The sequence below is a fragment of the Pelodiscus sinensis genome, chromosome Z (genome assembly GCF_052426305.1).
Source record: "Pelodiscus sinensis isolate ZL-2025 chromosome Z, ASM5242630v1, whole genome shotgun sequence".
NCBI classification, from domain to species: domain Eukaryota; kingdom Metazoa; phylum Chordata; order Testudines; family Trionychidae; genus Pelodiscus; species Pelodiscus sinensis.
In genome coordinates this window covers 15,178,491-15,189,844 of record NC_143085.1, presented here as the reverse complement: position 1 = coordinate 15,189,844, position 11,354 = coordinate 15,178,491, and the positions used below count along the sequence as shown (strand labels likewise).

General features: G+C 41.5%; 1 protein-coding gene across 1 annotated transcript; it reads left to right on the top strand.

Moving 5' to 3' along the window:
* Window positions 1–2,400: 2,400 nt before the first annotated feature.
* On the top strand, window positions 2,401–4,904 carry CLDN5 (claudin 5). The gene has a single exon (XM_075898293.2). It carries the CDS (start codon window positions 2,506–2,508, stop codon window positions 3,157–3,159), a length of 654 nt encoding a protein of 217 aa, XP_075754408.1. The 5' UTR covers window positions 2,401–2,505; the 3' UTR covers window positions 3,160–4,904.
* The last annotated feature ends 6,450 nt before the right edge of the window (window positions 4,905–11,354 follow it).

Sequence of the window (11,354 nt, the reverse complement as noted above, 5' to 3'; positions counted from 1 at the left end):
TGTATGGACCAATAAACACACTGACTACAGGGATTATATAGGAGAATTTCTTTGCAAGAATCATAGTCTTGACAGTCAAGGAGTTCAACATCTGTCTTAGTCTCATCCATTATGATTCAGGTAGTCAAAAGACACATAATCCAATTCTTTAAAGACATTGTTCTCACCTGCAGCTCAGCCACTTTGATTCCATTTCTATCCCTAACAATTTAATCACACCAATATTCCATGTCCATGGAAGCTTATTCAAGGACCCAGTTCTGCAACAAGTTTTCCCCCAAATAATTCTTAAATTAGAATATTGCAATATTCATAAGATAAATCTTCCCAAGCATGTAGGTGTTTTGATGTTAGGTTCCATGTAATGTCATATAAATCAACAGCAAATCATGAAATCATGTAACCTAAATGGTTTCCTTCCAATCAGTTAACTGTTCTCTTAACATATAAGCCAAGGCTTGATGAATGAATGAGGGCTTATATAAATTATTTCAATCAATACATTAGAACTAAAACACAACAACCTTGTCCATTTGATTAATGCTTACAGAACTGGTAAATCTCCTGTGAATACCCCTGGTTGAACCCAGTCAAACACTTCTTCTGCACTGAGCTAACTGTTGACACTCATGTAATATAAAAGTAATCAAGTGAGTAATCAGTCAAATGTCTTCTTCAGTATATAGGTCACCAATGGATAATATGCATCTGTTTGCTATTGCCTTCCAGTAAAAAATGGGTTTTTCTTCATGAATGGAGAAGTCTCTTCATCATATTTTAGCTAGAATGTTGAAGCCATCATTTGGTAAATAAACAGGATGAGACGATTCCAGATATAACCTATCAAATAGGTAGTCTGTCTCCCCAAAAAACAATAAGGAATCCCATGGCACTTTAAAAACTAACAGATTTATTTGGGCATAAGCTTTCATGGATAAAAACTTAGTTGTTTTTGAGGTGTAACCTCAGAGTTCATTGTTCTTAGAGAAACTTTCCCAGAACTTCATGTTGGCATGGAATTTGTGTATAGCACTAGATAAGCAATACATATCTGATTTCATGCCTTGTTTAGCAAATAGATTTCGTTCTTTAACTAAGGAAATGAACAATTTTGCTCTGCAAGTCAAGTTACATAGGCTATTGTGCAACTGCCCAGCTAGATCTCAATGCACTCTCTGAACAAGCTGCAATAGACTTTGTCAATAAAAAAAAACCTCCCATCCCCTCATTATTTCTCAAGTCTTCTTCATAATTCTTTCTGTTTCTGGCAACCTCACACTCTTCTGAATTAACAGTCTGTCCTAGAGCTTGTTAAGGTTATCGTTCTGTTGAACCACTACTGCCTTTGGTTTTAGGAAGGCCTAAGGTTTTCAGGAGGGAATAGAAGGATCCCCACCGGAATGACATTTCCTCCAAAGATTTGAAGAGGAGCTCTGCCTAAGCTCCTCTCTCTCACTAGCAGAAGTTGAATAGTGATAGAAATGTAGCCGTGTTAGTCTGGTGTAGCTGAAACAAACTACAGGACTATGTAGCACTTTAAAGACTAACAAGATGGTTTATTAGATGATCTGAGGAAGTGGGTCTGGCCCACAAAAGCTCATCATCTAATAAACCATCTTGTTAGTCTTTAAAGTGCTACATAGTCCTGTATTTTGTTTTAGCAGAAGTTGGGCCAACAAGATACTGCGTCACCCCCTTGATCTCTACTCTCCTGGAAGCCAGTGGCTACAGCAACACTGTCCCCAACAGCTCTAACAGCAGTTCTGTGCTTTGTAGACCATGGAGATGAGATAACAGCTCTTTAAATAACAGTCCTTCCAGAAAGGGAGATTTGCCCATATAGTAGTTCATGGGTGACTCCCGGCCAAACCAAAAGACACAGGGATAACCCAGTGTGCTTCTGCCACACAAACACCTTGCAGCAGGGCTAGTGCAGAACATTGACTCAGGATCATAATGCAGAGGGTGAAGTCCAGGCTTGCAGGCCAGGGGGATGAGAGGGCAGGTCTCCCCTCCTCAAGTCAGCAAAGCAGGGAAGTGGTAAGTTAAGTGATTTCACTCTCCCTTGTGGCCCATGCTGCTGTCCCCATCATGTATATGTGTCATTCGATTGCAATGCAAGAGCTGGTGTACTCTGCCCACGCTCCCACCCAGTCATAGCAAGAGTCCCACCCTCCACCCTTAACCACGCAGAGCCCCCCTCCCCCACAGGAAGGCCAAAGCTGCAGCTTCTGTAATTGGCTCCTTTCCCGCATCTTTTCCTATCCCCCCCCCCCCCCACAACTCCTTCCAAGCGTTCGTCATTCGCACGCGCTCCTGCTCACTGCCTGTGACTCCCCCCCCCACACACACGAGGGCAGGGGCGGCGCTGGGAGGCGCCCGCCCTGCAGCCTCAAATAGGGCCCCGCGGCGCCCAAGCTCCATCACAACCCAGAGCGGCAGGCGAGGAAGCAGCAAGTTCCCAGCGGCTGAGTCCCGAGCAGTTCGAGAGTCCCGAGGAGCAGAATGGCATCGGCGGCGCTGGAGATCCTGGGTCTGGGTCTGTGCGTACTGGGCTGGGTGGGCGTCATCCTGTCCTGCGGGCTGCCCATGTGGCAGGTGTCCGCCTTCATCGACAGCCACATCGTGGTGGCGCAGACCACCTGGGAGGGGCTGTGGATGAACTGCGTGGTGCAGAGCACCGGGCAGATGCAGTGCAAGGTCTACGACTCCATCCTGGCGCTGAGCCCCGAGGTGCAGGCGGGCCGGGCGCTCACCGTCCTGGTGGCGCTGCTGGGGCTGGTGGCGCTGATGGTGACGGTGGTCGGGGCCCAGTGCACCACCTGTGTCCGGGCCGGCAAGGTCAAGTCGTGGATCGTGATAGCCGGCGGGACCATCTACATCGTCTGCGGGATCCTGGTCCTCATCCCGGTCTGCTGGTTCGCCAACATCATCATCAGCGGCTTCTACGACCCCAACGTGCCTAGCTCCAAGAAGAGGGAGATGGGGGCCGCGCTCTACATTGGCTGGGCGGCCACGGCGCTGCTGATCTTCGGGGGCAGCCTGATTTGCTGCTGCTCCTGCTCCCGGGGGGAGGAGAACGCTTTCCCCGTCAAGTACTCGGCCTCCTCCCGGCGGCCCACCTCCAACGGGGAGTACGACAAGAAGAACTACGTCTGAGGGACTCGGGAGAGCTCACCGGGCGGCAGCTCCCAGCCGGACCCAGGCTCAGCCGTTCCCCAGCCCCCCGCGCAGCGGGAAAGCTTGAATTGACTCGCGCAGACTCCCGCTGATTTGGGGAAGCGCACCCCCCCCCCTCCAGCCTCGCTGCGTCTGTGTCTGAGGCGAGCTCTAAGCTGGACTGTGAGCCGGTACAGCGACGTGGAACAAGACACCCAGCTGTGCTCCTCCACGCGCGCTTCGCCGCCCGTTTGCGCCTCTCCAAAGGACAGCGGCGTGAATTCTGTCTCTTCTGACTCTCCTTTCCCTTCCCGGAATTCGTGCTAACTCTGCCAGTGCTAACTCTGGCACTAGAAATGGGTTGGTTGGTTTTCACATGCATGCTGAATACCCAAAGCGCACACTGGGTAACAGTGTATTGCAGGAATATGCTCAACGTCGCAGGTGCTCAGGCTTTTTAAAACTGCTTTGTGATTAATTGCAAGCCCACACCTGCTGATGTGGTGATGATTATTATTATCGCTGCCCCCAAACTACTAAAGTTACTTGTTTATTTAATATTAAATAAGATAAAGTTTGCATTCTCCGTTTGTGAAGAAATAAGAACTCCATTAAACATCTTAAGCAGAGAATTTCTCTGTCCATCTGTAGCAGCAGGTCACTACCTGGACGAAATATCCTTCCCCTTACTTTATTTTATTTTTAAAAAGCTTTAATTCTGGCTGTTGTAAATGTTGCCGCTGTACAGAGCCCAGGGAACACATGGCTAATGAAGTTAACTAACCTGCGCTCTGCTGGGCACCAGTCTGAGCAGTTAGGGCGATTCTGGTACAGGAATTTACAGAACTATTTCAGAACTTAACTCTTTAATTGTTAACCCTGTTTTAAAAACCCAAGATGGTCTATATTTTATATGTCTATTTTTATATTATAAAGATGTCTGAACTATTTGCTCGGGGAGCAAAGCATTTTATAACGTGTGTTCCTTCCTAGCCTGAATTTGTAAGTTTTCTTGTTGCTTTTTCAAGCGGTGCTTGCGGTCTGTGCCCCTTTTAGGATTGCTGCAACCGCCTTATTTTCACTTCCACAAACAAGTCCATTTCTCTGTGCTTATTTTTATAATAATCCATAGTTTGCTCTTCCAGCCCCTTCCCCCCCCCCCCCCCCCCAGTTTGCTTTTATGTAAAGGGGGCTGGAATAGAGGACAGCCCAGCACTCTAATTTGGTAACCAAGCCACACACTTTGGAAAGAGGTGAGGCATTTCTATCACTTTGGAAAGAGGTGAGGCATTTTGTGTCAATGGCAATAACACCCTGAAATAAGAATTTATACTGTATCTGCGTTAAAAATGAAAGCGGAGTTTACATCTGTAATGCACCACATGACTTGTGCTCTCAGACCTCTCTTCCTAGGGATGAATGCCTTGAGCATTCCTCCAGTAGGACTTTGTCAACTTCGAATTTTTATATTTCTTATAATTTGCTCAGATCTCTCTGTGATGATGAATTGTGTCACTGTTATACAAACTGTAATCCTAAAACTTTAATGATTTTCAGTCATTTCACATTTTCTTAAAAAAGACTCTTTTGATTGAAACATCTCTTATTTATTGTAAAAAAGCAACCTGCATCTGGTTTATTTCTTTGTTAAAAATTGCATCTGGTTTATTGTAAAATTGTTTTCGTTATTTAATTTTTTTTTCATTTTTTGAGCTTGGATAAATAAAACTTATGTTCTTTTTAAAACTTCAAACTAACGTTGGTCTTAATTCTTCAGTTTACACTATTAACCTCTGCCCCGCTATGTGAGACAAAAACTGGTTTAGAAAAAGTCATGAACTGGGATCCTTGACTTTCTACTAATTGAGACAGTCCTTGAGATGTAGGCACCAATCATGTGTACCTAAAACACTGTACATTGAAATACAATGGAGGATGGTTACAATGGATCAGTTGAGGCTTAAAAAGATGAGTTTTAACCTTGACTGCACTGCTTTGTACTCTCAGGTTAGCCAACCATCTCTTCTCTTTAATCAATTCCTATTCTATGTACTTGACTATGAAATCATTACAGCACACAGTGAGCACTTTCTCTGGCACATGCTTTACATGCACAGTTTGAAATTGGAAGCATTCATGCTGAATTATTTGGTTGGACAAGTAGGCTCCTTCTAATATTATTTTTTAAGTAGTGGAATAGATTCAGCAAGAACTCTTCCTTGCCATGTTGCTGACAATATCAAATTTTGTGTGTTCCATAGGGGCACAATTTAATATGAATATGCATTTGTTTGATTGTGCAATAAAATTAAATTAATTAACACCATTTTTTATTTGAAAAACAAACAAGGAAATGCAAAAAATGCTTAAATTGATATTATGGCTTAGACTTTACACGTAATATTTAAGAAGTTCAAGGTTATGAATTCCATAGCCACCATAACTTTTGTAGCGAGTAGGAAGGATGACTCACTTTTGCTCTGTGAATGTACAATTTGGGATTTCCTGACTTTGACGTGTGTGAAACCAGCTTCTTCTAAAAAGGATTAGGGAGTAAGTTTTTAACCTGACAGTTCCTGCAAATTCTAAAAGAAATAAAAGAAGTTCTAGGTCAAGCAACAGGACTCTTATGCCAGACCAGCACACTCCTACCGACCCTGATGGACTCCATAAGGAATTTCCATCTATCTCCAATTAATAAGGAAACATTCTGCATAACACATTAGTCTCCCTCACACTATAACACTAAACCTTACTTACAGGCTCATGGTTCCCTCACAAATATATAATACTCTGCACACCTAACACAAACATGTATCTGTCAACACTGAATATTGGCCATTGTTGCTGAAACTTGTGATTTAACTGGGTTTGTAGTTTATCCATATAGTTCTTGCTTTGCTTATTAAATATCACAAAGAGGTGGTGTCAATACATAGAAACTTGAACAACTAGGACGTTGATCCTGCAAACACTTATGGATGTGGGTAAGATTGAGCATATGAAAAAACTTAAACAGCAAATACACTAGTAGCACCTTAAACACTATCAAAACATGTGGATGGTATCACGAGCTTTTGTGGGTACAACCCACTTGATACCATCCACGTGTTTTGTTAGTCTTTAAGGAGCTACTAGCCTATCTGTTGTTTTTTAAGTTTTTCCTGTTATAGACTAACTCAGCTACCCCTTTGAAGCTATTGAGCATATGATTAGTCTCACTGGAGAAAAAACTTCATGCTTAAACCAAGTGGCTGCATCTAGACTGGCAAGTTTTTCCGCAAAAGCAGGTGCTTTTGCGGAAAACCTTGCCAGCTGTCTACACTGGCCGCTTGAATTTCTGCAAGAACACTGAATTCCGACTGTCTGAAATCAGTGCTTCTTGAAGAAATACTAGGCTGCTCCCGTTCGGGCAAAAGTCCTTTTGCGCAAAGCTTTTCGGGCCAGTGTAGACAGCTCGGATTTGTTTTGTGCAAAAAATCTCCGATTTGGAAAATGGCGATCGGGGCTTTTTTGCGGAAAAGTGCGTCTAGATTGGCATGGATGCTTTTCTGCAAAAAGTGCTTTTGCGGAAAAGCCTGCATGCCAATCTAAACGCTCTTTTCCGCAAATGCTTTTAACGGAAAACTTTTCAAAGCATTTGTGGAAAATCATGCCAGTCTAGACATAGCCACTTAAGCATGTGTGCAGGATATGAACCCATATATTTGAGCATATTCTGTATGTGCAGAGCTCTTTTTTCAGTAAAGAGGTGCAGTTCTCAATAATGTCTTAAATGAGAGCTACAATACTGTTATTGTAACATAATATGTTATTTTTGGTACAGAAGTGAAATATTCTGTATTTCATCTTTGCAACTTTTGTTTGGAAACATTGTAACCTTATAAACTGTAAACACATTTAAATGTGTACATTTTGTAAGAAATCTACCAAAGCTGGCCTGTAATTTGTGTGATGCCTTGCTTGTGTGTCTTTGTTTTAAACCAAGAATATGAATCCCTGTACTGACTCCAGAAAAGCCAATGGGGATACATTTGGTCCTGCCTTTTGTTATCATTTCCCCTCCCATTGCATGTCATTCTAATTAATCTAACTACTCTTGATCCATCCTGAGTAAAAAAAGGACTCAACAGACCTGCAGACCTTACTCACTCTTTCCTCATGCAAAACCTTAGGGTGTGTCTAGACTACAGGTTTTTTCGGAAAATGGTCTTTTTTCAAAAAAAAACTTCCCGTGTCTAGACTGCTGACACGTTCTTTTGAAAGTAAATCAAAAGAACGCGGCAGTTTTTTTGACCATGGAAAATCTTGTTTTTCAAGGAATAACACCTTTTTTTGAAAGTGCTCTTTCGAAAAAAAGCGCTATATAATGCAAACTCTGCTTTTTTGAATGAGAGCATCCAGACTGCCTGGGGGCTCTCTTTCAAAAAAGTGGCTTGCTTTTTCGAAAGTACGGATTGTAGTCTAGACGCTCTTTTTCAAAAGAGGCTTTTTCGGAGTATCTTTCAAAAAAGCCTCTTTCAAAAGACGTTTGCAGTCTAGACGTAGCCTTACTGACTTCAAAGGGAATGTTACCTGAGCCAGAAATAAAGCCCTCATTCCACAAACACATACGTAACTGTATCATGTGAGTAGTCCCGATAAAGGAGGGTAAAACTGTGCATGTGAAAGTGTTTTTGGGACTGAGGCATAAATAAACAAAACACAGTTTGGGCTCTGACCAGCAATATTTTAAATAATAAGCACATTTTTTATACTGGCATAAAGTGTCAAATAATTGTGTTTTCCCCTTGAATGAATCTTATAATAATCAACACATTCCAGGGAAACTTAATTTAACAAAGCAACTTTTTAGATGGATGGCTATATATCGCGGCAGGGCTGCCTCCTCTTAAAAGCAACATCTGAAACAGTTACTGTAGCCAGACTTCTTGTGTGAAAAAAAGCCTTATTTTTATGCGTCTCTCACTAATAGCATCATTCTGACAATAATGGGTCATATTCTCTGTTTATGTGAATGGACAAAATTCTCTTGAAGGACTGGAACTGAATGCTTTTTCACTAACAAAGAAAAAAACAAACCTGGCCCACTTCTTCTGAAAGTTTCTTTATTCTGAATCTCATGGCTCTATGTACTTTTCAGATGCCCGCCTTTGTAAAATAACCTGCAAGAACACGAACAGTAACATCACTGAAGCTAATGTCAGGGTGAATGCCTGAGGTTTCCCTGTAGAGTCACAAGCAACATAAAAATTATAACTGAGCACTGGAGAAATAACAAGACATTAGAAAGATCTGTTTTCATCAGAATGAAGTTTGGGCCTGCTCCTGCTGGAGGCTGAGCACTTCCAGCTCCCAAATTTTAGGGCTGGGGCCTTAGTTTTTTAGGGAAAATCAGATTCATTTTGTGTCTCTAACAAGCCCTCACCTATTTGACTTCAAAGAATAGATATGACGGGGAAAACAGCAATGCAAAATGTGTTTGTAGTATACCTCCAGGGCTGAGGTGGATGGATCACGCCTAGCAAAGTAAGTGGGCAGTTCATTCTCCATGGACCATTCAGTTCTTAGCCTCATTGCTGGGATTGCTAACGAAAGTGTCAGTAGTACTGGTAGATTTTGTGACAGAAGTACATTAGGAAATGGATCAGGAACCACTAAGACATTTTATATAGTCTCTGAATAGCCCTCAGGTTGTAACAATTTTGGATCCCTCCTAGAACAGGCTAATGGACCTGATCCAAAATCTATAAAGCCTATAGAAAGATTCCAGTTGACTTCAATTCAGGCTGAGGATGAGCTGGTATCTTAAGAGTGGGACACTATTATCAATCCTATTTGCTGCTCAGTTTCCACTAAGTGAGGTTAAGTTATAAAAAGGACATTTCACAAACTCTGTCAATACAAACATATAAAATAAATGAATATTAAATAAAACTCTAAATTCTCATGACTGACAGGGATCTGGAGCAGATTATAGTATTGTGAGGGAGCTCATTCAATACTTTACAGATTTCCTCAATAAACCCATTGTTTGGCAGACTGTTATTTAAAAAAGAAAACATCTCCAAAGACTGCATTTTGCAGCCTTCGTGCCAGTTATGTTGAGAGTAACAAAAGCTTCTCATCACCTGCCCAGTGCTGGGCTAGAGAAAAGGTGTCTGCTTGGCTTTTGCTGAATGAACCATTAGAATTACAAATCTGAACGTCAGCTGCAAATGTAGATAGATCCCATCTGTGCAAAGAGGGGAAATGCAGCAGGCAGGAGGAAAAGGAAATTCAGCCAGTCACGTTTGCAATAGGATGTTTAAGGAAATATTTCCCTTTCCTACACAAAGATATATTTGTCATGCATCTGCTCTTTAGGATAAACTGAATGAAGCCTTTTACACTCTAAGGGAGGAATTAGTCCATGACCAAGGTTTTCTTTATACATCTGTTAAAACCTGAACAAGAACATTACATCATTTGTCCTTTTTTTTCTTGTTCATCTCTAAAGTCTTGGCAAGTAAATTGTGCACTGTATTTTATTTTCCAGTCTGATGTGTCTTTCAAACCCATCTTACTCTAAACAAGCTGAGGCCCATAACATCATCTTCTATGTTAAATCAATCTCCTATTAGACTCTGTACTTGGGAAATACTGGATGCAATATTTGGTATTCTATTGGACCCACAATGCATCACTAAAGTTAAATGAAGAGTCTGATTCTTTAACTTCATATGCAAATCATCACTAATAGGTACATCTCTTGGGTGTCTGGATTTGCTTTTGTAACTCTGCTTGGTAAGATGTAGCAAATACTTCTGTCAAATTAAACAAATCAGGAAACAGCAAGTACTCCTGTCTCCAGGTCAAGAATTACATTCAATGTACTTGTAGTCTGGCTGTGGTTAAGGCCAATCCTTTCAAAGACAGGGCCTCAAAAGAACTCAGATTTATGTTTTGAAAGTGACTGGATTTTGTCAGTCCCATTTTGATCAGATCTTTGTGTGAATGAGACTTAATTCCAGTCTGTTCCTTGCTGAGTCCTGGCAGGAGGGGGCTGCCTGTCTGGAAAGCCGCATTTTCTTCTTACTGAAGCCTTCAATTACAAGAAAAGAACAATTTCAGCCATTGCGTCATTGATAAAGCTTCCCATGGCAACTGTGGCAGGCTTTGAGGTTGCTTGGCTACACAAGTCTTGCTTTACCTTTTCTTTTTCTTAAACACAGATTGAGAGAGTCTGCCATGAATCACTTTAACAGCTTGCTTTGTCTTTGGCATTTTAGAAGTTTGTTTACACCACTGACGTTTTTTCCCCTCTCTCCCATAATCCTTTGTGCATGTTACACAGCTTCAAACCAAAGTTCTGGCAGGAAAAGGTCACAAGTGCTGTGAATTAACCTAAACAGTGGGAAACATACATATTATGTCAAAGGCATGCTGATGAATTCCACCCAGGGCTCCTAACCAATCTCCTCATTACATGGGATTCCTGCTTTTCCTTAGCCCACCGTAAGCTGTTCTGGGATGCTGTGTTTGTCACACTGAAAAGTATCTTCAACTGAATTCAAATTTTAGGTTGCAAAAAACAGCCTTCATCAGTTCAAGCCATCGTTTGTGATTTAGAAATTGCAAAAGAGTTGTCACAGATCTGTTTATAGGATCCATGGTTTCTCCTGCTTCAGTATCATAGTTTTGTACAGTTGTACATATGTACACATTATCTATTATAAAGAATGGAGATGCTGCACAAACACTGATTTTTGGGATGGTGGGGAAGGGGGAGAGCTGTTGGATACTGAATTCCTTTTAAAATACCTGAAAAATAAAATAGAAAAAGATTTGCCTTTACCATGCACCTTGCATAGTTATTTACAGCTCTGCAAAATTAGTGAGTTGGACACATTTTTCATTCACTTCCACAGGGGTAAAATAAATATATAAGATGCAAGACAGTGGAGAATTGGGCCTCAGAATTTCATACATTTAGGACATCACAAAGACCTAGAGGAAATATGTATTAATGAAAGGCAGGCTTAAAAGTATATTTGAAATATACACTACTATTCATAGGTCTGGGTAACATGCAGTCTAAGAAATTAATTAAATGTACTGAATTCCTAAGGTTTTTTTTCTTCAGGTCATAGAGAACTACAGACATTTACAGGGTAGAGAAAATGAAACATGGTACTACACTTTATACATTGAAA

Coding starts and splice junctions, on each gene's coding strand:
- CLDN5 (XM_075898293.2), top strand. CDS start 2,506: ATGGCATCGGCGGCGCTGGAGATCCTGGGTCTGGGTCTGTGCGTACTG.